Here is a 27,708-nt window from a genome sequence, read left to right as displayed (position 1 = left end):
TCTCTAATGACTCAAAAGCTGCTGGTATCTGGCTCCCGAATAGCAAAGAACAAGGGGATAAAGGTGAAATGGTTATAGGCGGACAGGATGAATGGCCAACCACTCAAGAAGTTAAGATTCAGGCCTTCACAAAACATCTAGCCATTTGCCTTTCAATGGCATCACAGCTTTTCTGAGGTCTCCCCCTGCGATGACGTAACATTTGGATATGCTGAATCTTGGAGGGTAATGTGCCCTGTGTTCTGGACTTCCATTTCCTATGTGAATGACAGACTGATTAAAACGTCCTTGGAACCAAAGACCTTATAGGATATCCTGCTGTTCATTATAATTTTCTACGTACATTTGTTGGAAAAACTGGCTTAAAAATCGTAGAATCATTCAAGTTGGAGGGTACCCCTGCAGATCGTCTAGTCCAACCCTCCTGCTCAGAGCAGGGTCAGCTACAGCAGGTTGCTCGGGGCTGTGTCCAGTTGGGTTTTGAGTATCTCCAGAGACGGAGACTTCACAATCTCTCTGGGAAACCTGTTCCACTGTTTGAACAAATTCATAGTCTTTTTTTTTTTTCCTTACGCTTAAATTGAATTTCCCGTGTTTGTGCTATCACCTCTTGTCCTTTCATTCAGCACCACTGAGAAGAGTCTGGCCCTGCCATCTTTACTTCCCCCATCTGGTATGTACACGCATGGATAAATCCCCCTGAGCTTTCTCTTCTCCAGTCCCAGCTCTCTCAGCCTCTCCTCGTACATCACGTGCTCCAGTCCCTTAACCACTTTAACGGCCTAGCTTCTATGAAAGCATTGTATTATACAAGCTATTAGAGACGTGTTCCAACCAAGGATCTTATCAATGCATAAATAAAACCAACGAATAGTTTGACCATTTTTTACTTTTCTGTATTAGATCTACCTTGCTGTTGATTATGAATCTACCATCATCTTTTTCTGCTCTTGTTCCTTTGGCCTCTTCTGTCCTGACAAGAATATTTACTTAAGACCATTTTACATTAATATCACATGTATGATCAAGCTCAGCAATTCTTTTTAAGGTAAATATTTTAGTACCCTCTCCTGCAATACAGGTCTGGGCTGATTCTACAAAAGTTTAACTACAACCTTCATGGAATTAAATACAAGGAATTAATTTCTGAAGTATTTTTGTTCCTCTTCCGTTCTCAGTATCATGGTTAAAATTTGCACAGTGCAGGGTACGTTTACCATATGTTATACTGAAATAAACTACAAGCATCGCCCAAATTACTTTTTAAGCCTGTGTGTTAAGATAGAAAAGACTACTGCGTAAAATTAAAGCAGAGTCAAAGCTGAACCCAAAGGCTCACGCGCAACATAAACAGCGCACATATGCTGTTCATGGCCAGATAAGTCACATTTGCATCATTTGATAAGTGCAACAGCCAATTTCCTTCCTAAATGGTAAGAAAAGCATGTCAAGTAGCCTCCTCGAGCTCTGACCCCACAATTATGCAAGAACTCCAACCAAATCGAATGTACCTCCTCATCTCCATGAGGTTACTCATGGCATGTAATTTCCAATGCCTCAAAAACCTTAGGGTGCATCTTTCATGGATCAACATCAACTTTTTTCTTAAAAAAAAGAAAAATTAAGTTCTGCTTAACTTTCAGGACAAGGATGAGAACACGCTGCTAGCCAGGACTTTGGTTTTGACGGCACATTATTTAACATTTTCCACCGTCCACAAGAGGCGATCCCCCCGCGTCCCCAGCACCGCTGTTCCCGGGGGGAGCAGCGCGGGCCGGGCGCGGCGGCAGCCCCTTACGTAAGTGCCAGCGGCCGCGGGGAGCGCCGTCCCGTCACGCGTGGAGGGGCCGCCTTCCGCGTGGAAACCCGGGGCTCCGGCTGCGCCCGCCGCCGCCCCCCAGCACCGAGCCCCGCCGCCTCATCGTCGTTGTTTGTTGTTGTTGTTGTTGTTGTTATTCGCAGCAATTCCCACTGGTAGCCGCGCCCCGCGCCGGGGTGACTCGAGGCCACGCAAGCCCCGGCCCAAGGCCCGCGTCCGCCTCAGCGCGGAGTTTCCGCACCCTAAAAATCCACCTCCCCGTCCCTCGGCGCGCAGACGCGAGTTAAACACGCCGGCTGGAGCGCGGAGCCCGCCGGCCCGCACCCCCGCGCTGGGGCCGGGCCGGGCCGGGCCGCAGGCCTGGCGGGCAGCGCCGCGGGACGGCGGCCGCGGGAGGCGGAGGAGCCTTGCCCAGGCGGCGCCAGCATGGAGGGGCCGGGAGGGGCCGGGAGGGGAGGGGGGTCCCCGGGGCAGCCGCTCCGCTTCGGGGGCGCACGCCGAGCCCCGAGCGGCGCTTCGCGGCCGAGCTGCGGCGGAGGCGGCTGCAGGAGGAGCCGCAGGGAGCCGAGCGCCGCCGCGCCTCCCCTCCCCCCCCCCTCCCCAGCCGCCACCACCACCGCTACCCGCGCCGGCTCGCCTCGCCCGGCAGCGGCCCCCGGCCCGCCCGGCGGCCCCGGCCCCGGCGGGCGGCTGGCCCGAGGCGGCGGGCAGCGGTGGCGGCGCGCTCCCTTCCGCCTTTTCCTGGGTCTCTCTCGGGCAGTGACGTGACGTGCTGACGGCGGGCCCGGCCCGGGGAGCTTGGCCGCTTCCACTCAGCTCCGAGCTCGGCCCCTCCCTCCCCTCCCGCCCGCCCGCCCCGCCGCAGCCGCCGCCGCCGCCGCCGCGCTCGGCCCAGTCGCGCTGAGAGAGGCCGCGCCGAGGCGAGCGCCGCCGCCCGCCACCCGCACGGTAAGCAGCCCCGGGGCTGGGCCCCGCCGCCCGGCCCGGCCCGGGCCTTCCCCTGCCCGCACCAGGCCGCAGCGCAGGCCCCGAGGAGGCCGCAGCTAGGCCGCGCCAGGGCTCCGGCAAAAGAGCGGGCCGCAGGGCCCAGGCCGGCGGGTTCCGCACGCCCGGTGCGGCCCTGGGCAGCGGGGGCGGCGGCTTGAGGGGAGCGGAAGCGGAGGGGGGTGGTTGCGGGCCCGGGGGGAGGCGGGCGAGGTCGGTGCCAGGCCCCGGGCCCGGCCGAGGGGGGTTCGGAGAGTGTCTGGAGGAGGAGACAAAATGGCGGCGCGCGGGGGGGGGGAGGCGGAGGGCGCCGGGCGCCATCTTGAATTAATCGTTCGCCATAGCCCGTGTCTCCGCGCAGGCCGGGCCGGGCCGGAGGGGGGAGCCCCTGGCCCCGCTCATCGCAGCGCCGGGCCGCAGGCTCCGGAGAGGGAGAGCCCGTAGCCTCCCCACCCCCGCTTCTCCCCCCCCCTCTCCCCCGCCTCTCCTTCCTCGGCGCCTGCCAGCCAGCGAGTCGCAGGGGAGCTCGGCGCTTTCCGGCCCATGGCGGCTTCCTGTGCGGCCGCGCCAGGGCTGCCAGCCGTGTCCCCTCCTGCCGCGGCGCCCGGCACGTCAGCCCCGCGATCTCCTCTCCTCCCGCCGGCCGGGAATTTGGGCATCGCTGGCTGGGCAGCGGTGGGAGGTTCGTCCTCAGCCTCCTTCGCCCAGCCGCCCCGCGAGGAGACGGGTGTGGAGGTGCGGGGCCCCCCAACCCCCTTGGGCCCCCCCGCCTTGGTGCTGGCTTCTCCTCCCCTCTGGCTATACCCTCTCCTGCAGAGGCCCCCAGCTGAGCGGAAAGTAGTTTCAAAGGAGCGCCCGGGACTGGTTATTTCCCTAATTTAGCTTTCGTTAAGAATTAGCTTAGGTGTCATCTGACGCACAACATCCCTACGAAATCTGGAGAAACCCCATTTTTTTTAACCTGTTTCTGCAAATACGCACACCGCTGAACTACAACAAAGAGGAAAAGACTTGAGATTTTTTATGAAATTGCAATGAAAACAGCAGTACTGATTCTGCCAAAACTGAGGGAGATGCATCAAGAAATAAACAGCTAAATGATTACACTGTCACATTTGTAACATTGTTTTTATTCTTCCATTTAGTCACCTAACAATCGTGGGGCTTATTTCCAAGATAAGAATTAGGTGCTATAGGAGTATAATTTTTTTACCTTTCATGTGTGTGTGATTAAGAGCTTGTGTGTACATCGCATTCTCCATAAGTGGGTCATGTAGGGAGAGTTGTGACGCTGCAGCAATAGTGTAGACTGAACTCACAGTCGTCTCATAACCACAGCGAAGCTTCGGGTGGCTCGGGGCTCTAACCCAATTGGGACATGCAAGGTGTGCTGCAATGGGAACTTTGTTATAGTTGTACACTAAGTCATCTCAGTGTAGGTAGGGGCTGGGGCTTGGACGTGGGGAATTCTGCCTTTTTTTTTCTGGGAAGGGTCAGAGTTTTGCTGCACGGGTATTTGGTTTATGCCCCTGACCCCAAATAAACAGATGTACTGTTCTTTCCTTAGGAGTAGGCAAAGGAGTATCTTATGTATTTCATAAGGATGGCTTTTCTGAGGTTTCCCCTTTTTCTCTTTTTCCTTTTTTCCCATTTTCCTTTTTTTTGGTGAGAGCAGAGAAACTGACAGTTTCTGTGGCATATTAAAGCTCTTTCTTCTAAGGAACTATTTTTAAAGTTGCTTTCTCTTTAAAATGTGACAGCTCGTCTATTTATTTCATCTTGATTACCTTGCTAGGCCTATTGAGTCAAGTAATGTGGCAAGACTAGTGCAATGTCTGCGTTGCTTCGCTTGACTGATTGTACTCAAGATCAGATGTATGGAAAATACCCGTTTTTATTTTGGGAGGTTTTTTAATTGCTAATAGCTTAATACCATTTCTTCCATTAATATATAATTTTCTTTCTGTCCTTCCACTTGAAAATATTGCCTTGACTTTCATAAAACCAAAACCAGCGAAGTCTCTGAATAAATAGATAAAAAACAATTTGTAAGAACTAACCTTACAAACGGAATTAGGTGTATTTCAGAGTTGTATTAATTCTCGATCCATGTGAAGCTGACATAGGCCCAAGCCAAGTAAAAGATGTAGATGTTTAGTTCTTTTCAGAGGTATAAAACCTGGTTTTAAGTGCCTAGGCTTTTTCTATTGTAGTGGTAGAAGAGGAGTTCCCGAATTACTGAGGTTTGAACAAAGAACCACATAGATTTAGATGTTGAGAAGGACTAAGTGTAGGGAAATGGTTGGGCACCTGCTTCTCTTTGAGAGTTTAGGTTCCCGAGCTGGAACTGAAAATTGATTCTGTCTGCTTCGGTGCCAGAACCTGCTCCTGAGGTAAGTGTTGGCTGGAATTTTTTGAAAGAACTGAGAGGATTTTCTGCCCTTCTTGAAATCTTGCAGAAAAATGAACTGCTGGAATTGGTTCTTAGCCTTATGGTACCACAGAACTTAGGGTGCTTCCCAAGGAATTTGAAGGTATTCGGTGTGGTGTTCGCAACAAGAAGCTCTGGTATTTCTCGTGTCGCAGAACAGTGCCCTTCATCATGGAGCTGCCGGTTGGTACAGAACCATGTAGCATACCTTCCTTTGTGTGGCTGAACCTTGGGTCCCTGTGCTGGCCCACTGCTCAGAAGAAGAGCAAACAGGAAGAAACATTGTATTTCCTCATCTACTGGTTAGAATGCTCAAACCCTGAAAAGATTTCAGGAAATTTTTGGGGATTTTTTTTTCCCCATCCATGGACAAATGCCTTGACACCTTTTTGGATGGCAGATTTTGATTTAGGCACCTTTATCATTTTAGATAGTTTAGTTAAATCCTGTTTTAAGTGCCTGCATCCTCTTCTGGTCCTCTTTCTGCAGCAAATTTCTGTGGAGATGGGATCTGTGCCCTAGTGGGGCATACTTTTAAAGTCTTTATGGTCCTGCACAGGGGTAAGAATTTCTGTACATGAATTTGTTGGCTGGGTCTGGGTGCAAAAGTGCATTATGGGAAACCTTACTTAGGAAGAAACTCGTTCAGTGAAAGGGTAGGGTTTTTTTTCTTCTTTGGAACAAGTACCAAAGCATAAATCTGTCGCCTTTTTAAGACTCAATCTTGAAAACCCATGGGCCCAGGAAACTTCTTCAGTTTGTGTAGAACCTGAGCCTTTGTTTTGCAGCATATTATGCCCCTGTAGATGAAAAGACTTTGCCAATACAGAAGAGGCCACACTGTTACGCAGAGTATGCAGTTGAAGGTCTGCTGGGCTGTGTCACTGCTGGTGGCAGTGTCTTTATGAAACTGCACCATCATGAACACCACAGAGACTTGTTGGTTTTGGCATCTGTCACCTGGAAGCTGGGCAGCAGTGAGAGCAGCAGTGAAGAGATGGTGTCAACAGGCTCGTTCTGGAAGCCGGGAAGTAGTGGTGGCAACCTCTGGGTCTCATGGTTGAAGAGGATAGACAGAAGGACGATGGAGGAGAGCCTCACTCATAGAGACAGTGAGGAATTTGGAGAGAGGATAGGATAGAGAAAGTACATGCATGAATCATAAGTAGGAATTTGTGGCGGAGTGGTGGTCAGGTGGGTGATGAAAGCAGGAAGTGGAGAAAACGAACGCCAGTTCTTCCAGAAGCTGGTGGTGAACTGGCACTTCAAGCTGGTTGGGTCCCACCCGATCAGAGGCTAATATGTATGATAATACAATCCTCAAAAGCACAGGCAGAAACAGCATCTTGACTTTTCCCAGAGAACTGGACAGCGAGTGCTAGCTTCTTATGTGTGCGTTGCCCAAGGAGAGAGGCAATTTATTTCTGCCAACCCTTAATCCCTCCTGCCTCCTCCAAAAAAAAAATCTCTGAATTGCTGATACAATCTTTGCTATAAATTGACGAGTAGCATGGCTTTGTGTGAATGATGGGAGTGTGCTGTAGTTATAACCTGGAGAGATGAAATGAGCGGGTGAGGAGGTAATGAACATAATACAGGTACAGGCACACAAGAAGTTGGAGAAGCAGCAACAGAAGAGAGGAAACTAAACACTGAAGACAACACAGAAAAGGTGACAAGATTAATAGGAAAGACATTTGTAATAGACTGGCTAGGTGTATACTGAATAGATGGAAGTAAACCAATTTGGGTATGATAATTCCTGCTTAAATGACTATATGAAACCTTGTTATTCTGTCCTTGTTTCTGTGGCCTGGCAGAAGTTGATTGCCATCAGTCAAGCTGTATCTTGTATCTGAGGCTGAGAAACGCTTTTCTTCTGCTCTTGATTCTGAAGAAAAGCATCTGTGTGACGACCTGTTCTGGTTAATAGTGGGTGCTTCTGACAGAAATGCTTGACAGAATAATTGTGAGGTGATTTATGTCCAGCTGGACACCACAATGATTTGTTAACGCAGCTGTCTAAAATGTAGGGGCCTTCCAACTGAACATCACACAAATATGGGACCCCTTGGAAAATTATTTGACTGCCGTCGCTTTTCCTCCAGTTCAGTTTCTGGCTATATTTCTCCCTCAACTTGTAAAACTACATTTTCTCATGTATAAATTAGGTGGTTAGCTGCGAAGAGTTGAGAAAAGTTGAGCTAGAAAAATGGTGAAGTCTAGAAAATACTTGCTACGGGTTATGGTTGTGGGTTTGTGTTTTGGAATAGTTGTTAATTTTTTCTTTTCTATAGCAGTATCCCCCATGAAGACTTACTTAATGTAAATGTTAGTTGACGTAATTCAGAAAGGTTATGATTCTTATGGAAACCTTGGGCAGAATCTTAATGTCTTCTCTAGGTCTGTTGTGAAAGTATCACAAGAATGGGGAGATTTCTGCCTGTCACTGTGAAAAATGTTTGGAGGAAGGAGAATGGCATCTTCCACTTGTACAGAAACATGAGCAGAAATGTGTAGCAACATTCTGTTGCCTCTTGCTGGTTTTGCACTTAGGAAGTGCAAGTTGGACTAAGTGCAAGGGAGTAGTACAAGTTTATGTTGATCACATTTTAACCAGCTAGGTTTGCCTGATCCTAATTATAATGCACATATATAAGCAGCAAAATTTAGATTGCAGTTTCACATTTTAGTAAGTATTTTAACTTTGTGGTCTTCTTTGGTTCTTTTGTTAAGAAGATTGCAATCTTAAGTTATTATGCATTGAAGAAATGTTGACATTCTGTTCAAAGAAATTTGGTAGAATATGACATTTGGTAATTTTTGAGAACTGGTGATATTCTTTAACACAAAAGCAAATAGGTACTTTGTCTTGGGGCAGGAGTTTTTGAAATATTTGCACATCTGGGGTTTGAAAACATATGGTGTTATTTTCTGGAAGCAGTTTACACTGATGATTTCAATTCCTGAAGTGACATAAGAGTAACTTCCTCCTGACTACCCGAGTATGAACACAGGGGACATCGAAAGCAGTGTGCATTTCAGATTATTAGCTGTCTACCTTTAACTTACCTTATCGAGCTTTATTGATTTGACAACGCTGTATTCCCCACCATCCAAAAAGGCTTGAGTGTGAACTTGTCTAGGCTTTGTCTTAATTTTTTTTTTCTTTGTAAGATTGTAAGGAAATCATATTTTCATAGCCCTTTATCAGCTGCTTCTGTGTTTGTGGAGCTGTGGGGTTTTGAGAAATGGGCCTGGAGTGTTGGAGCTCGTGCTCCTCTTACTCAGACCCTGGGTGTTTGGTGTTCTAGAGAGTAGTATTTCTGGAATCCCAAAAAGAGGTACCCTGAGTGAAATCTGGTCCATCTTAAAGTCAAGAGGTGTTACCTGTTAACTTCCACGTGCCCAAAATTTCTGCTTTTCAGTGCACAGGCAGAGGCAACCTTCATAGCGTAATACAAGTTAAATAACCTTTCTTCTTTACTTTCTACAGACACTGTGACTGATGAGAGTTAAAGGCCATGGATGAAGATGGGCTTGAATTGCAGCCACATGAGCCAAATGCATTTTTTGATCCAACAGGTCTGTCAGGAGATAACATGTAGATAAGAGTGTTCACATTAGATGTTATTGACTGTTGTTGATTTTTGTCTTTGCTTGAAAGTGCTATGCTGCATCTATGCTTTTGTATAGAGTAGTCGCTTTCGATTTTCAGTTGTTTTTATTACTCAGAGCAATATGAATGAGCTACTGTTCTGTCAAGTAATAGTTGTTTGGATATTGGGGGAGTGTCTAAAAATTGGTAACCTTTTCCAAGAGAGAAAATGTTGTTCATCTTAGTTATGTTAGCACCTACTGAGGACTTGCTTTATCAGCTCCCCATATACCTGCCTATCTTAATTGCTTATAGGCTATTATGTCTGTTTTACTAAATTGCAGCATAGTGTAAAAGTTGAAGTAAAATAGAAATAATTTCAATTATTAACCACTTCATCTGAGTTAGTTTTACAACTTAACTGCTATTTTAATTATATTTTTCAGGAGCTGATGCAGGACATATGGATGGAGATCAGATTGTTGTGGAAGTACAGGAAACAGTATTTGTTTCAGATGTAGTCGACTCAGATATAACCGTGCATAATTTTGTTCCTGATGATCCAGATTCTGTAGTAATCCAAGATGTCATTGAGGATGTTGTTATCGAGGATGTTCAGTGCCCAGATATCATGGAGGAGCCAGACGTATCTGAAACTGTCATTATTCCTGAACAAGTGCTGGACACAGACGTAGCCGAAGAGGTTTCTTTGGCTCATTGCACTGTTCCAGATGATGTTTTAGCTTCTGACATAACAGCAGAAGCAATGTCTATACCAGAACATGTACTGACAAGTGAGTCAATGCATGTACCTGAAGTTGGACATGTAGAACATGTAGTTCATGATAATGTTGAAGAAGCAGATATTGTCACTGATACTCTGGGAACAGATGTTGTTTCTGAAGAAGTCTTGGTGGCAGACTGTGCATCGGAGGCAGTGATCGATGCCAATGGAATCCCTGTGGAACATCAAGACGAGAAGGGCAACTGTGAAGATTACCTTATGATTTCCTGTAAGTGTCTGGGTAAAGCCATTGAAATTCTTATGATATGGGCTTGGGTGGTGCTTGAAATACCTGAGGGAGGGCTTACGACAGTACCAAAACCAGATTTTCTGTATTATTTAATGAAATGCAGATCTCACAAATGTACTCAAATGGGAGACACGTACCAGCTAAAAATTCTGGTGACGCTAGTGGAGAAATACTGGCAAATGCATGTGTGATTATGAATTATTTCTGTAGCATTTTATAGCATATGAACAAAAGAGTAAGAATTCCAGTAAACTAAATGCCATATACTTAGTAAGAACTGAAAGAAAATAAACGTGACATTGTTTGAAGACACCTGTATGTGCAGGTTACTAAGATTACTGCCAAGACATTAAGAAAACAAAAAAATTATTTCATGGAAAAGGGAAAGTAAAAAGTCATGTTTTTTGGAAGTCCAAGTGACAATTTGTTATCCTTGTCTTGTTTTTTGCTAAGCCCCCACCCCCTCCACCCCATTTATAGTTAGATACAGGCAACAATATGGTTTTCTTTGCTGTTAGGATGTGTTTTCTTCTCTTGGTTAAGCAAAAGACGGAGGTATGCTGCTAACAAAAAGAGTAACTATTGCTGCTCATAGCTGAGAAGCAACCACGAATATCTTAATCTCCCTTAGGAACAGTGGCACAATCCATTTGAATCATATTTCAAAAGACTTAAAAGTAGAGGGTGGAGAAAAACAGAGCATGTCATCAATCCTTTTTCTGCTGAGGATATCCATTTGTGCGAACTAGAGCTTACTCTAAGTGTGTTACTTATTATAATGCTTACTTAGTGCAGCACCTAGGAACATCAGAGTGTCACTGCTGAACATTTGTTTGTCGTAGAAATAGAAAAGCTTTGTTAGGCTCGTTTGTTTAATTGCCATTTCAGGCACTTCAATTTTGTCTAGCATTAAATGACTCCATTGATGAGGCATACTTCATGCTCTGCTTCAGTTACCTTTTTTCTTTTCTTTTTTTTCCTTTTTTTTCCTTTTTTTTTTCCTTTGGACACTTTTTTGAAATGTATAATAACTTGTTTTAATTTTATATTCTGTACTTACGGATTTTAATGTTGCTTCTCCTTACCTAGGATCACTGCATTTCTTAATTTATCATCTCTTGAGTTCCTTGAGTAACCTTGTGCAGCCATGTTTTGAGTTTATATGAGGTACAGTTAATTCTCTATTATCTGGGAAAACAATGAAATGGGATAATGGATATGGATAACACAAAATATTGTAAAATTAAGCTGCAAGATCATACTGAGGTGAAATAGATCAGGGATGCTGCTCTCTGAAATAGTATTTATCCAAACTAATAAATGCACTCTGTACATTATGGTACAGATACAACTTTCTGATTCTGGACTTGAGTTAGGTCGGATGAAAGCAGCTCAAATGCTTCTGCACCTGCAGCATAGTTAGGCAACAAAGTGGATAATCCACCTATGGATAATTGAGGCCTGACTGTGTAAAGACTGGTGGTGATCCTTACCTGTTTCTTATCCCTGACTGTGGCTCTTTAAGATGCTGTTGCTCCTGTCTCTCTGCTCACCCTTCCCCTGCAGGTTGTCATCCTGCAGCATGGGCAGCAGAGTGAGGTCTCTGGGGCTGCTGTTGTAGGAACACTTTGCAAACTGTGTCTGTGTAAATTCAAGTGAGAGGGGTGGGTAGATACTGGTCCCATTCAACCATTGCCGGTGGCTGAATGAGGACGGAATGTCTTGGTTGATGTCATATTGCATGATCCCTAAAACACCCACCAAGCTAGGAAGTCTTCTTAGATGTACCAGTCATCAACAGGTGGCAACTGGCAGAAAGCACAGGAATTTAATTGTTCAGTTGTGCTGGGATATTCTCCATTTTCAGTCATGTATTTCTGCAGTTTCATATTCTATTTAATATTAAACGCCTCTTGATAGTCTTGCAATGTACTTTGTTTAGATTCAGAACCTTAAATAAGCCAGCATTTAAAACAATCGTCATGCTACAAAACAGGCATCCTTTCTATTTGTGTTTAAAATGTTAAGTATGTTCTACGGTTCATTTTAAAGGGAAGTTCCCTATTACCACCTACTGTGTTTAAAGCCTGCATAACAAGTTCTTCTGGTTGTGAAGTCAGAGTCTAGTGCTTTTTCGTCAAGTAAAGACTATCTTGCCAAATAGTCTCTTCGTTGTATGGAAAACATTATTTGAATTAATTCCCCCCCCCCCCCTTTTTTTTTTTTCATCAGCAGTGTATGTGTTTATTGATCTGTTGACTATCTCAGTTCTTCAGTTGAACTTAGTATTAGGTGGTTTTTGAAAGGTAGTAACAGCAGCGTAGTTCTTGATTTTTCATCCTAACCTGTAAATTTGTGCTTGATTTCTGGCAAGCCTCCCTGAACTGCTGGGGCAGATGTTGGAATGTAATTTTGTCTGCCATTACAGTAGCCAAATGTAGCTGCTTCCCAGATCTGGGAGCTAGACTGTGTTCTTCAGGATGCTTTTGCTTGTCTTCTTTTATCTAGTCACTTGCAAAGCAGGGGATGACACTTTGTGTTCTTCCTGTTGTAGGTTTCTCAGTCTGTATTCTTCAATGGAAGTTATTGGCAAAATCTTTTGTTATCTTATTCCTATCTTGTGGCTCTCTTTAAGTGTTTCCATTTTTGTTCCTAATGGACTGAGTCTAGATAGATTTTCTTAAGATAATTTTCTTAGCTTTATCCTCAAAATACCTGTTTTGAAATGACTAATCTATGTGTACTTTTTTTAATGTTGTGTTTCTACCTTCTTTCTTGGTTTCAGACTGGTTTGTCTTTTCAAAGAGTACAGTCTCTGTGGGTTTCATTTTGTGACTTTATTTCAATAAACTCAATATTTTAGTATTTCTTTTCCCATTTGGATTTAATTTAGCTTCTGCATTCATATGCCTTTGTTTTTTTCATTTCCAAGGTAATGTTTCTTGGCACAGCTTATATTATCACTTACCTTTTGATTTACTCACCTTTTTTCTTGGATACTTGTCTTTGCCCTCAAGCTTAATTTTTGGTCCATGGTGCATTTGAGGCACTTACGGCAGAGCAGAATCAGATATTCATTCAACAAAGAATGCAAACTGCCACTAGTTAGTAGCTTGAAAAGGATTCAAGGAGGTTTGGTAAATCAGTTTTTCTTTCACATATGCCATGACAAGCCAGTTCATGAGTTTGGTCAGGAAAGGATAAATTGTGTTCTGGCTCACACTGGTACTAATTATTTGGTAGCAAATTTTAAGGCTTGGAAAATCGTTTCTCCGTAAGTGAAACAGTAATGGTGAGATTAGCTAGCATTTGTCAAAACAACAAAAAAAACCCCCAGCATTTACTAACCAAGGAAAGTACTGCCTTACACCTGGCCATAAAATGGAAATTAAGATTTTTGCTTGTCTGATTTTATTCGATCTGGCAAAGTAAACACATGCTCTGGCATGAACTCGTTCCGTAAGACGAAAAGTTGTGCTCTGATATACTTGTATTTAATTGCAGTAAAAATGGTGAGGCACAAAGGAGGTTTGACAAGGGGAGTCTGGAGAGAGGGAAGGGTAGCCTCACAAAGTTTAAGCTGCAGTTTTAGGAAGTTATATGATGTTTGCAAATTCAGGGGCTATGTTATGTCCATCCATATCCTTACTTTGCTCTGAGTTAGACATGTCTTTTGTTTGTTGTGTCTGAATTAACACTTTTCATTACAGCAGTCAGAACCCAGGGTACTCAAAGAGAGAGAATAATGATTGCATCTTTTCACAGGTCTTGGTGAAACCTATCTTTTCTCATCCTTGTTGGATGTTTCAGTTGAAAGCAATGGATCTGATCAACAAAGCCATAAAGTTCATGCCTTCATTAGGGCCATCCAGTAGACTTCTAGTCAAGAAAACAAAATGTTTTTATTTGCTTTTTTAGCATAAATAAGCAGCTTCTTCTTTTTCCCTGGAAGTTCTTAAAGATGCAGGAAATCATAGTTTTCTTTCTGTGAGGTAGAATTACTTGCTGCCGTGCTTCTGCCTGACCACTGGAATGGCACCAACAGTTGTTGCAGCTGAGGCTGCTCAGGAGGTCACCGTGAGAGGTGAGGGAGATGAGAGTTCCCTTCGGCTGAGCGATGCCTCAGAGCTTAGTCTGATTTCTGTGCTGGGGAGAGCAGGATGAGAAGGACAAGTGTTAGATACCAGTTTGGAGCTCAGGAAGTTCTTCTCTGCTAGATTGCTGCCCTGAGGGGAGCTTCAGACGCATAGGGTATACTGTTGCTCGTGTGTAATGGCAATGGCATTAAAATCAAAATAGAACATTTCTATTTTCTCACAGGTTAGGAAACCTGCTTTGCCATTTAAGAAATAACTGGACGGTAAAAATAACTTCTTCAGTGGACTAGGAATTCTCTGCTATCAAGTGAAGTACAAGTAAAATGTTTCTATCACAGATAACTGAACAAAGTCTGTCTGGGGAATACAGCATGCTTTTAATCTATTTTAGAGAAAACAGAATAGTTAGCAGTGGCCTTTTTCATTAAGAATGGTTAAATAGGGTTGTTTATTTTGTAAGCAGGCAAGTATCCCATGATACGCATTTCTTTAGCAACGAAGAGAATTATTTGGGAACATAAAGGCTGACAAAACAGATGATTCTCGTCTAATTGCTCCATAGACAGATTTTAAGATCGTTGAACTGGTGTAGAGACAAACTTCTGCTTGGAATGTTTCTAAGAATTGTTTTGGTGTGTTATTTAGCAATGAGCGGTGTGTACTTGAAAAAGGTAGAAGGTTTCTTAGTCCTTAAGTGAATTTTATCTTTTACAATCCTTTTATTTTCCTCATTAATCCCATATAGAGGAGAAATGGTAGGAAAGAATAAATGTAAAAGCTTATGGAAACCATTAAAAAAATAAAGACAGTTACAGATATTTGCATTTTTCTAGTTAGGAGTAAAAGACTGCAAGGCTACAAAATCTGATCCATTAAATATTAAATACAAAAAACTAAAAACAACTTATTGGGCAAAGTGTATGTGTCATGGTTAAACAAAAGATGTACCATTTAAGCAAATGCAGTATGCAGGATCTCGGGCTAGCATTTATGCTCCTATGTGGGGAAACAGGCCTCAGCTGGGTTTTAAATACTGTTTTTATTATCAATGCACAGGAGCTCGTTTCTGTCCCAAAAATGCCATTGGACATATTGTAATAGGAGGGTAAAGATGTAGGAGATAATTATTGGTTGGACATTATAGTTTATGACATTATATGATTTTTTTAATTAGATGGAATATTTTCTAGGAGACAAACGCTGTCATCATGATAGAACACGTATTAAACAAACACTGTTGTTAATGTTGCCTGCATCTTTTATTTCTTTGCTTTACTCTCTATTCCTTTTTTTTATCTGTTGGTCTCTTTTTGTTGATTTCCTTGTAAAGTAAATGATAACTAGACCGGCTTTAAATATGGCATGTCTTTCATGTTGTGTGACACCTTTCTCATCTGTTTGTGCTTTTAATGAAAATTCAGGCGTTATCTTTGTATGGAAGCAATTATTGCAACATTGGAGAAGTGCATACATTTTTTTAGTTGTTTCTTGCAGCTCATGGTATGAGCAGGCTCCTCTAATCAGTGAGGTCTGAAGAACGTCAGCAAACTAACCATAGAATGCATTCTTGCAATTTACTTTCCGTAAAATAATGTTGTGTCTAATACTTCTTCTCTCTTTTTTTTAACTTGGAGAATTAGTCTGAATCCACTTGTTTACTGAAGTAAAGCTACCAGCTAGTAGAGGGGGGGGGGGGGGAAAATCATACATTTAAAGTTTTTAGTGTTCAGTTAATATCTAATTAAATGGAGGCACAAGGTATGACAGCACTGGAATATGCTAGTCTGATTTTTCTTCTAGCATGTGACTTGTGATTAGTTTAGTAACTGCCCAGCATCTCTACTTGAAAGGAAGTGGCCTCTTAAAAGCTTAACTAATACTTTTAAGTACTTTTGGGGTGGGTTTTTTCTGTAATTTCAAAGAGGAACAATGTGAGAGAAGATCAGTCATGCACGGTATTTGTGGGATCGCTTGATGGGCTGTGAATTTGAATGAAAAATTCAAACATCATCAGAGTTCCAACTTCAGACATTGATCGGTCAAGTAGTTACGAATATCATTTTTTCTTGATTGTGAGACTGAGATACATGGAGAATGCAGAAACATAGGGAAAGTGTTAAACAGAAATCAAATTTCATAAATGCTGCCGGAGCATCAATGAATCGGTATAGATAAATGCTTGTGTAGCCATAGGACAAAATAACATGGAAATGGTGCTTTGTGTGATAGATACCCATTCTCTTTTGCCTTGTTTGTCTCTTCTTCTGATTTTTATCTTTTTTCCTACCTTTTTCTTTCCATCCTACTTTTCTTCCTGTTATCTGTTTGCTACTATACTGCAACTGCTATTACTTCTCAAGCCCTTCAGGGACTTCACTTTTTCAAGTATTACCACCTGTCGAGTGAAATTTTTTCCTTTTGGATGAGAAAAGTTGGCCTAATACTCCTACACAACAATTTCCTTACAGTTTAATGGTGCTGTTAAAAAAATATTTAAACCAGTTGTTACATTTTGAAAACCCTGTTGAATATAGAGGGAAATCGTGGATAAACAAACTCTAAATTATACAATGATTTTTTAAAATCATGTTGTTTAAAAGATGACTTTGAACCTTGAAGAACTTATTTCAAAGAGTAAATGGAGCATATTTTTAAGATCTAGAATTCTTCTGTTGTGTGAATGTTATCAGTGGATACTTCCATATATGTATGGAAGTAAAAAAACTCTGTTTTGGTTAAAAGAAACCAGCCTGTTTCACATGGCGCACGTAGGTTTGTTTTATCTTTGATTGCTTCAGCCATAATTTTCCTTCCTTGAGTATGTTCCAGCATCAGTTGAGCTTGGTGGCAGACTTCCCCTTTGGCTTCAGCAGTGTAAAATCAGTCTACGCTGATTTGAAAGCCTTCCAAGTACATGTGCGTGACACTGGAAACAGCCAAGTTAAAGGAGAACAACTACATAAATCTAGTGTAGGAACGAAAGCGAGTTTTCTTTTTGTCAGAGTTCCAGTGACGTTTGGTGTTTCATGCATATGCCAAAGAATTTATGAAAGTCTGCTCAATAACAGTATGCGTACTGTGGAGCTACGTTGTTAACATGATTCAAAAGAACATCTTACTGTTTTTACTTTTAAAATGCTTTGGGGTTTCAGTTACAAGATGTTATGTTGTCCCGTGGCACAAAATCATTTTTTAAACATCATGCTGCTTGAAACATTCTGTATGGTGGCCATTGATCATGAACTTGCCATAAGAGTATGTAATGTTTTTTCTGCTGCTCTTTTGGTGAGGAGAGAGATAGACTAATTTATTTTAGTGCTTCATAATTTAAAGTTATATATGAGACAGAACACGTGCTAGTTTATCTAATTTAAAGGCTAATTTATTGACTTTTTGGCAGGAAAAGAATAGTAATAATGTTTTGAGCTTTTTTTTTTTGTAAGTAGATCTTAAAGTAAATTGAAGAGTTGCAGTTACTGAGTACTAAAGCTATGATTTAGTTATGAGGGTAGTTTAAAGAGTGCCAGTGAAATCAGCATACTTTATTAAGTATTTTGTATGTGCTAGGCATGGTAGTTAAAAATTGTACAACATTTATGGGATGGTTCTTACACTTCCTTTAGTATAAATTTCATGTCTTGTTGTCATGAATTGAAGTTACGCATGGCTCTGAGGGAGCTATGTCAGCCTCCAGAAGTGACTTTATCGACAATACAGTCACAAATTACAAAAGCATGCCATCATGTTAAGAATTCTTAAATAATCTCAACACTCGAGAAACTTCTGAGGCTTCTGAAATCAGGAGATTCTCTGAAGGTCTTGAGATGCTGGGTTTGATTTTTGTGAATGCATATTTAGTATTTATTCCTTGAAAACCCACGCTTGGTAAAGTAAGATGGTGTGAGTGTGTGCGTGCCTACGTAGAGTATGTCTTAAAAATCAGAAATGTGTTCCTCATAAAGCTGGCTGTTAGCCACGTTTATGTGGGAGGCTTAGGCAAGTTACAGCAATTCAAACTGAAGCGTGGTGTCGGTGCACTTCTGAAAGGAAGAGAGCAAAATTTGAGGCGATAGTAAGGAGAGTATATAGGGCTACAGCATAAAATCCAGTGCAAGTCCCTTTCAGTAAGGGCATCATGAACAATCAGTTTAATAGGTTCACCAGTGCTGTAGCGTCAGGGCAGCACTTTGACACTGTGCTCAATCCCTCAGCTGTTGCGTGGATGAGAAAAGTGGAGGGGTTTCTTCCTGTAGTTTTTATTTAGGTTTCCTCTCTAGTCAGCTGAAGAAGCATCAATAACACCGCTTTGTAAGGAACCAGGTCTGACTGGCTTGCATTAGGGACAGGGTTGAGCAACAGATAATGCTTTTGAAAAAACGGTCGATAGCTTATTAGTTGTGAAGGAGAAAGCAATTAAAACTGAGAATAAGTGAAATTATGCCACAGAGTAAGTACTAACGTGCAGTTTCTTCCTACCATCATCTTGCTGCAGATCACTATTTCCCTATTAGCATTGCCTGGTGTAGTGCTCATGCATCTAGACATACTACTGCAACACTCTTACACTTCCCCCTTAACTAGAAGACGTGGCTTGAATGTATTTCTGTGTTTGTTGTCGTTGTTTTCAAGGATATGAAAAAAATATGTATGGGTAGGTTCTTTATCACAACGTAATTTTAAACTGCTTCCAAATTTGAGGAATAAAGTAATAAAGTCTTTCATATATGTCTGTCTGTATATGACTGGATAATTGTAATAACTTGTTTTTGTAGTGGATGATGCTGGTAAGATAGAACACGAAGGTTCTGCTGAAATTACCATGGAAGCAGAGTCAGAAAGTGGCTCTTGTAAAGTGGATGGCATTTGTCCGGAAGTCATCAAGGTCTATATATTCAAAGCAGATCCTGGAGAAGATGATTTAGGTAAAATACGCTCATTTTAGAATACTCCAGTCTGACATTTGAAATTTTGCATAATTAGAGACTGTGGTTTCTCTCAAGTCATCTGTGAAGAGCTGTGGGTCTAATGTTAAAGAGTGACAAACTTTGAGTTTTCTGCGGTTTAGCATAGAATTTGAACAAAGTGTATTTAAAATATTTTGCTCTGGTGTTCCTAATTAGGGGGCACAGTAGACATTGTGGAGAGCGAGCCAGAGAATGACCACGCAGTTGGATTACTTGATCAAAATAGCAGTATTCGTATTCCAAGGGAGAAAATGGTTTACATGACTGTAAATGATTCTCAGCACGAAGATGAAGACTTAAGTAAGTAGGTGGCTTTCATTTGGGAACAGGGATTTTCACTTTCAACAGTGCAGTGTTCCTATTAATTTTTTCTTGACTTCTTTTTCTCTTAGATGTTGCAGAAATAGCTGATGAGGTTTATATGGAAGTGATTGTAGGAGAGGAGGATGCAGCAGTGGCCCACGAACAGCAAATTGATGACACTGAAATTAAAACTTTCATGCCTATAGCTTGGGCAGCAGCTTATGGTAGGTAATACTCAAAGAATTCTTCCTGGTGATACCATGTATAGCAAATTGCTGAGGATTGTTTTTTGGAGGGTAGTGGAGTATTTGTGCTTTTGTGTTTGTTTTTAAAGTTTTAGTTTAAGAATGGTTTCTTGGCATAATGAACCTTAAATTTAAAAAGAGAAGAAGAAAGAAGCTGTAAGGCAGGCTTCTTATTCCTATTTTAACAGGCATTTTCCTTCATATTTTCATGATGTAGGAGGGGAGGTACACGAGCTTTCAACTGAAAAATTGCATCTCAAGTACATCTGTCCTTCACAGTTTTAGGACACAGTAAGAGCTGGCTTGGGAATAGAACTGAATATTTTTATTTGGGGGGAAAAAAAAAAGCAGATGGGAATATGTAAGATTCAGTTTAACAGTGACAAGCAACACTGACCTCTAGCTTGATTTAAATGCTTTCTAGAAGGAACATATAAATATGTGATTTCACTAATGGAAATAACTAATCGATTAACAAAAAAGAAGCTGGAGGGAGACATCTTAAAATTGTAGCAGAACCTTGAGAATATTTCCAACATGCAGAACCATGTTTCTTGAACGTTGGTATCTGAGCACCAACTGGTGCTCAAACTGATTTCCAAAACTTACGGAAGCTGGTAGACCAAAATCTCATCTTAGAAATGTTTATGTATTGCCCTGTTCTCCTTCTAAATGTACTTTGAGTAAACGACACAGAAGAATAGTGGAATAGAGGAGGAAACTTAGGTTATATGTCTGCCTAATGTGGATTGCGGTGATGGTGCCAGCAGACAAATGGCAGGGCAGTGCTGAGAATGTGATGGGGGCTGGAATCACGAACCTAAGTCAAGGAAGGGCAAGATTTCAGGGAGCAGCGTGTGTTAAAAGTTGCTTAGGAGATGGATGGTAGTGCACCCAGGGCCTCATCTTTAGCCATATGCTGGTGACCACAGTTTCAGTGAAGAGGAAAAGACAGAAGGCAGGTTGAGTGGGAATTAAAAATGAAATTAAGTGAACTTGAAACAACAGTTGTAGACTGAACATTCAGTGATTTTGGAGGAGGAGAAAATTGAGCAGTGTATTAAGAACAGAGAGATGGAATTGAAAGGAGAATTTAAGAATGTGGGAAACAGTGGAGTCATTGCATTGTCAGCAGTAAGCAACCTAACATGCAAGGTGAGAGGTGGCGGGGAAGGGAAGAAATAATGACGTATGAAGGCATGATAAACGGCAGAGGTTTGTCATCTGCACTTCTCAGAACTCTTCTCCACTTAAAGAGGGTTTAAGAGCTGATAAGAATGGCATCTTAAAATGTTAAATTTGTTTTGTTGCTGTATTGTAGCAAAGCCCAGTCCTGCTGTGCTTTACATTCCAGAAAGTTTTTGCAATTTTATTCTAGTATTAGAAAATGTTTGGGGCCTGTTTTGTGTTGTACTCTAGAAGGACTCTTCATGCACCTGTTGCAAACTTTTTACGTGTAAGATGTGAAATGGGTTTTTGTTTTCAATGTTTGTCGCTTGTCACATTTGTTGTTCAACACTTGAGCTAGCATATAGATCAGAATCTTCAGGCTCCGCACATGCCTGTTCCTGGCTCTGAGTCTTCTTATATTAATCATGAATATTCGTTCTCGGCACTCTACAAAGGGAACAGCTATTGAGCATCTTGCACTTTCTTCCACTTCAGTCTTCCTGTCTTATTTGTGTGCTTTGCTTTCACTAGGAACTGTTGCCTTCTATTGATTCAAGTAAATACTTAACCACAAAATTTATTATTAAAATTTACTTATGCTCTTGAATCGCCAATGTTAAACTGATTGCCAATAAATACCTTCCCAAATATATGGATATATTTACTTGTAAATTTCATGTTTGTTTTACATCCAGTGATACCATTTGTGTATTAAACACGAAGCTCTAGGAGGCAAAGATTGTTTCCTTCTTTCTATTATACAATACTGAGCACGCTCTTTGTTCCCAGTAGAAAGAATTTGTAAGTGTTAAAGCATCAGGTGTGCAAATAGTAAGTAGTGTACTTTGTGTGCAAGTTTATGGGCTGTTCAGAAGGATTCTTTGATCGTTCCAGTTCTGAAACTTGGTGTGTGAGAAACTTGAGTCAGGTGAATTCAGATGTCCAGAAATGAATGGGAGCTCACACATGAATGTATTTCAGGACTGAGAAGAAAATGGGGCACAGTAAATATTGTGACATGCTATTGTTTACTGATGTTAAATATTTTGGGCATAATTAGCAACGAAAGAAATGCAAAAAATACTGCATTTAAAGGAGAACTCTTTGTGAAATGGGAAACAATTAATTCCTGTAAATTGTGTACTCCTATAAAAGGAGTTTAACAAAGCCAATGCTTCCAGGTTCATAATACCAAACATAATTCGTAAGTTACATACAGAGAAGTTTTGAAGCTCATCCTGTACATTATTATGGTTTGATTAAATGTCCAGATAATAGTTTATAATTTCTTTTATTGTAGAGTTTGTTGCTCGAATAATCTGTAGAGTGATGACGGTAGGTAACTTTTTAACTTATCTTGTTAGGTAATAATAATGATGGCATTGAAAGTCGGAACGGCACTGCAAGTGCTCTTTTGCACATAGATGAGTCAGCTGGACTTGGGAGACTGGCTAAGCAAAAACCAAAGAAAAAAAGGAGACCTGAGTCCAGGCAGTATCAAACGGGTGAGTATCTGGTGGCTGGCGGTACTCTCATTCCTCTAGGCACTTACCCATAAACAGATGTACTGTGCTGGTAGGGTGTGCAATGTCTTGTAAAAAACAGTGATTATTTTGGGAATTATTTTGTTGACAACACTTCTACATCATAAATGAGTGCATATTTTATTTTAAAGTTTCTAAATACATAGCTGGTTTGGATTGTGGGGGTGTTTTAAAGGAAACCACCTCTGACGTAGAAAAAATCAGTATCGTAGCAAAAGGTTAAAAACCTATATACTTAACTTGCCACACCAATTTTAATGTTTAATGTAACTTTTTTAAAGATGATGTTAGGTAAACAGTGTTCTGTAATAGTACTTTTTAAAACCCCTTTTTGTTTTTATTGAAAATACACAGAACAATACATTTCATTTTATCAGCTCAATAAGTAACTGGAAAATCTAACATTATATGTTACAGTAGGTAGTGTAACTTCTATACCCTTTTCTGTTCTAATGTGAAATCAATTGCCTTGATGTTCACGCCGATGTTCTTACTTGCATCTGTAAGAACAGATGCACTGTTTTGGCATTATTTGGTTTCTGCTGTTACTGTGTTATGGTCTGATGATTTATTTGGTCTGATGAAGTTGAAAAAGCACATGACTGTTTTCTTTAGTAGTCTTACCTTAAATGATACTAAAAGTTTCTTTCCAAATTGTGACTTAACTGTAGGACTTCTGTTTGGTCTAGCACTGAATTAGTAAACCAGGCAAATTTTAATCTTAAGGTTTGCTTTTTCTGTTTCCAGCTACCTAGTCAGTCCTCCTTCCAAAACATTTTTGGAAAAGAGAGCTTTTTAGCATGCCCAGACAAATTCAGGGTAAACAAATCACGCTGACGGATGAGTGCAAATAAGTTCCAAAGCTTTGAGGTGTCCGTATGTGAAATGTGTTCTCATTGATTCCCGCTTGATACCTCTTCAGATTGTAACTGTGACAGATGGCACAAGAAGGAGGTGTTAGTCTGGGGACGTGAGAATTGTAGTCAGCGGTAGGTGATTACGCTGCCAGATTAAACTTCATCTACAGATTCATGGAAAGTCAAAGAAAATCATGTGCTATTATGCTTACTATGTAATACTCAGTTTAACAAGTTGGCTGCTGTTCTTTGCACCAGCGTCGGTTTCTGCCTGTATTTAATGCGTGAACTCGGTCAGAATTCTTCAAAGTAGAATTACTTGGGGTGAAGAACAGCTAGGTGATGCTTTGGTTGTCTGCATCGAAAAACAGTATTTCCTTTCGCCTGATAATAATAATGAATGAAAGTAGTAACTCCCTCAATTTCTTCTACAAACCCAGTACAAGCTTGTTTATTATGTAGTATAGTATATGTGTCTGACTGATCTGACTTAACAATTCAGCTTATTGTTAAGGTCGAAATACGACATGTATCGAAGGGTAATATTGCTGTATAATATTGAGGAAGAGTTTTTTGTTGTTTTTCAGCAATAATCATTGGCCCCGATGGTCATCCGTTGACAGTCTACCCCTGCATGATTTGTGGAAAGAAATTTAAATCTAGAGGTTTCTTGAAAAGGCACATGAAAAACCACCCGGAGCACCTTCTTACTAAGAAAAAATACAGATGCACAGACTGTGATTACACTACGAATAAAAAAATAAGTTTACATAACCACTTGGAGAGTCATAAGCTGACCAACAAAACAGAAAAGCTTATTGAGTGCGATGAGTGTGGGAAAAGCTTCTCTCACGCAGGAACTTTATTTACTCACAAGATGGTGCACAGGGACAAAGGAGTTAATAAAACGCACAAGTGCAAATTCTGCGATTATGAGACAGCAGAACAAGGATTACTGAGTCATCACCTTTTAGCTGTCCACAGCAAGAACTTTCCTCACATTTGCGTGGAGTGTGGCAAAGGATTTCGCCATCCGTCAGAGCTCAAGAAGCACATGCGAATCCACACTGGTGAGAAACCGTACCAGTGCCAATATTGTGAATACCGATCTGCCGACTCTTCTAACTTGAAAACTCACGTAAAGACTAAACACAGTAAGGAAACGCCATTCAAGTGCGATATTTGTTTCCAGACTTTTTCAGATACCAAAGAGCTACAGCAGCATACGCTTATGCATCAAGAAAGTAAAACACATCAGTGTTTGCATTGTGACCATAAGAGCTCAAACTCGAGTGATCTGAAACGACACATAATTTCAGTCCACACAAAAGACTATCCTCATAAGTGTGATATGTGTGATAAAGGCTTTCATAGGCCTTCGGAACTGAAAAAACACGTGGCGGCTCACAAGGGTAAAAAGTTGCACCAATGCAGACATTGTGACTTTAAGATTGCAGATCCGTTCATTCTGAGTCGCCACATACTCTCAGTTCACACAAAGGATCTTCCGTTCAGGTGCAAGAGATGTAGAAAGGGCTTTAGGCAACAAAACGAGCTGAAAAAACACATGAAAACACACAGTGGCAGGAAAGTTTATCAATGTGAGTACTGTGAGTATAGCACTACAGACGCCTCAGGCTTCAAACGGCATGTTATTTCCATTCATACAAAAGACTACCCTCACCGTTGTGAGTATTGCAAGAAAGGTTTCCGAAGGCCTTCAGAGAAGAACCAGCACATTATGCGGCATCATAAAGATGTTGGGCTGCCTTAAAGTCTCTGTCACAGACTTACGGCTGGAATTATAAAGGAATTTTGCCTTTCAGGCAGTTAGCTTATTTTAAAGCCAATCACCTGCGATCACACACAAAAAAAACAACAAAAAAAACATACTGTGCATTTGATTTGTTGCTGTATAAAAATAGGATTATTGCTTCTAGTTGACTTTTATACCTTTTGTTCAATAGCGTGTTCTGAATTCTGTTCAGTTTGTTTAATAAATGAAGAAAAGATGGCAACAATAAAGTTGCATTTAATAAAGTAAACCCTGTCTCTTACTGAATTTTTCAACCGTAATAGTTTATTTAAGTATATTTATCTTACTGACCTCGTTGATACTCACAGTGTCCATGTTAATGCAGTTTTGTCGTGAGTTTTAAAAATATGACATTTCTCTTGCTAAAATTGTCAGAGGTGTGTATAAAATGGGGAATTGTGATGCTGAAGATAAAGTCACTAGGGCCCACCTGACTGTCTTGTTTTGACTATACAGACTTTGTGGCAGGTCAACTATTTTCCATTTGAGGAGTTACACATCTAACTTTATTGCGGAAAACTATTCTGCGTTTTAATTCAGGTTTCGGAGAGAAACATTTTTTAAAAAGTGGTTTGGGGCATTTGTTACCTTTCTTCGGCGAATTTAAAAGTATGCTCAAATAGTATGTTTATTGTTCTGTGCTGCTTTGTCTTTGAAAGGGTTTGCCTGTTACAAAATGAGTTGGGCGCTTTTCAATTTACTGCTGTCTTGATGTTGGAAACATAAAATACTGTTGTTCCATTTGCAGAGTTAATAGATCACAAGTGTCTGTACGTGCCGGTAAACGTACCTCAAACTTAATGCTTTTGTGTGTATTAGTATTTCTTTGAAAGAACGGTTTGTGGTTCAAGTCACATTTTTATTGTGAGTTGTTTTAGAATAAAATTTAAGACCAAGAGGTGCCTCGATTTTGCAAACGAGATACAGTGAGAGCTTCAGAGGGGGACGGAGCGGAGCAGATGCGTTCATAAGGAGTAGAGGTGTTTTAATGTAGATATCCTTAAGAAGAGAAGTAACTTACGATCGTAACAGGACTGTTTCTAAATCGAACGTTTTTCCTGAGCCATTAGCGGCTGTGTTAAGCTGCTGTTTATTAATTGTACAGCATCCAGAATTAACCCAGTTCTTTTAATCTGTTCATAAACAGCTGGGAGAACATGACAATTATTATATGCAGTTTTGCCACCTGAAGACTATTATAACATAGCGCCATATCATTTGCTAATTGCAGCATAAATATACCAAGCACGAAGTCACGTACCTTAACAATGACCGTGGAGCAAAAAAACCCAAACCGTTCAATTACGTGCCAGATTTTAGGCCCCGGCCCCGCCCCCCTTGCTGAAATTCCCGCCGAAGCGCTGGTTGAAGATGGATTGCAGAATTCGGACCCTGCTGCCTGCCAGCTTAGGATAGGTCTGTAACCAGCAATTCACTAATGGAGAAGGTTCAGAGCCTGGCCCGGTGTTGCCTCTCGTTTCCAGGCAGGCAAACTTCCTGTTGAAATCGAACAGGAACTTCAGCGATGATTTCAGGTTCGGGGTGATAAAGGGACAAAGGTTTCCTTTCAGACGTGCATCTTCTAGGCCTTTCGTATTTTGTTTTGTTAGCGAGCCCTGCTCCTGCTGCTCAGCCCCTCTGTTTCACTGTAAGCCGAAATACTTGTGTTCAATTTCCAGGTCAGGAGAGTCGAATGCCATGTCGCTACCTTTATTGTATAATGTTTTTTTTCTTTCGATGCCTGCTTGACAGTGCCCCCAGACTTCTCTGACGTGCTCTTGTATAGTATTGCTACTAACGGGCCGTGAACCTTTAGTGTGTAATACCTAGATGTGCTGCACTGTGCCTTCGTTGAAATCCCCGGTGAAGTCAGTGGATTTCCTACATGGCCGTAGCTGTCTGTCTGTTGCCTACTGATTGCCAAATCAGATGCAGTAAAACCCGGTAGAGATTTTTCCATTCGCGTCTTGCAGAGTACCCTCCTGCGACTTCCCCCCCCCCCCCCCCTTAACGTTCAAGCGTTTTCTAACTGGAAACCTGAAAAGTGTACAGAATCTGCATAAATTCCCATAGCATTGCCGAGGATTTTAGCCATTTTGAACTTTATTTTTTTAAATAAGCTGAAAGACAAAGAACACAATTTTACACATTTTTCCTTCTCTTACGTAGCCTGGAATCATACACACTTTTTTTTTTAAAGCACAATGTTGAAACTTCTTTTTTTTTTTTAATAATTAAGGGTTTGGTCAAGTGGATTTTGTAAAATGTATTTGTCTGTATAAAGAGAAAATGAAATTATAGTTATTGTTAATGTACTGACATTAGTTACAGGTTAGTTTTAATTCTTAAATAATTTGCTTAGCAAATGCTATAAAATGGATGTTTCAGTTTAATGTTTAAAAAAGGTACAGATTTTTACAAGGACATAATATAAATTATTGTTCTGTAGAAAATACCCTGTTAAATATTGTATACGTCCTTCCCTCTGTACACTTTGTAAAAAAGACAAAAGAAAAAAACAAAATACATAGAATCATATAGGGATGTGTGACATTATTGTAATTGTGTACTTGATAATAACGTGAAAAAATAAAATTCAAAATATTTTCCTGTTAATGAATGTTTAGTCTATTTGATGCCAGTACTGAGATCAAGCGTTGTTCTGAGGGACACGGTCATCTGCAACTCTAGTGCACTTTAGCTTATTTTTCTACTCCCCGTTTTTCAGCTCACTGGGGTGCGGGCGATTCAATCCCTCAGGTGGTTGAAACGTACCTTTACGAGAAAGTCTGCAAAAGTGAAAGGCAGGGATGGCAGGTCTTGGAAATCCATTTTAATGCCTGTTT

At 41.3% G+C, this 27,708-nt stretch overlaps 1 protein-coding gene across 3 annotated transcripts; it reads left to right on the top strand.

Moving 5' to 3' along the window:
* Positions 1-2,699: 2,699 nt before the first annotated feature.
* ZFX (zinc finger protein X-linked) lies at positions 2,700-25,091 on the top strand. 3 transcript variants are annotated; one of them, XM_076356061.1, is made up of 8 exons: positions 2,700-2,767; positions 8,731-8,819; positions 9,279-9,845; positions 18,736-18,885; positions 19,084-19,227; positions 19,320-19,454; positions 22,010-22,150; positions 23,634-25,091. In XM_076356061.1, exons 2-8 carry the CDS (start codon positions 8,759-8,761, stop codon positions 24,818-24,820), a joined length of 2,385 nt encoding a protein of 794 aa, XP_076212176.1. In that variant the 5' UTR covers positions 2,700-2,767; positions 8,731-8,758; the 3' UTR covers positions 24,821-25,091. The 3 variants fall into 3 exon arrangements, with proteins under 3 accessions (XP_076212176.1, XP_076212184.1, XP_076212194.1); XM_076356079.1 differs by lacking the exons at positions 2,700-2,767; positions 8,731-8,819; positions 9,279-9,845 and adding an exon at positions 10,867-11,033; XM_076356069.1 differs by lacking the exons at positions 18,736-18,885; positions 19,084-19,227; positions 19,320-19,454.
* Positions 25,092-27,708: the final 2,617 nt, after the last annotated feature.

Source organism: Aptenodytes patagonicus, chromosome 1, assembly GCF_965638725.1.
Source record: "Aptenodytes patagonicus chromosome 1, bAptPat1.pri.cur, whole genome shotgun sequence".
NCBI classification, from domain to species: domain Eukaryota; kingdom Metazoa; phylum Chordata; class Aves; order Sphenisciformes; family Spheniscidae; genus Aptenodytes; species Aptenodytes patagonicus.
This window is presented reverse-complemented; position numbering and strand designations above follow the sequence as displayed.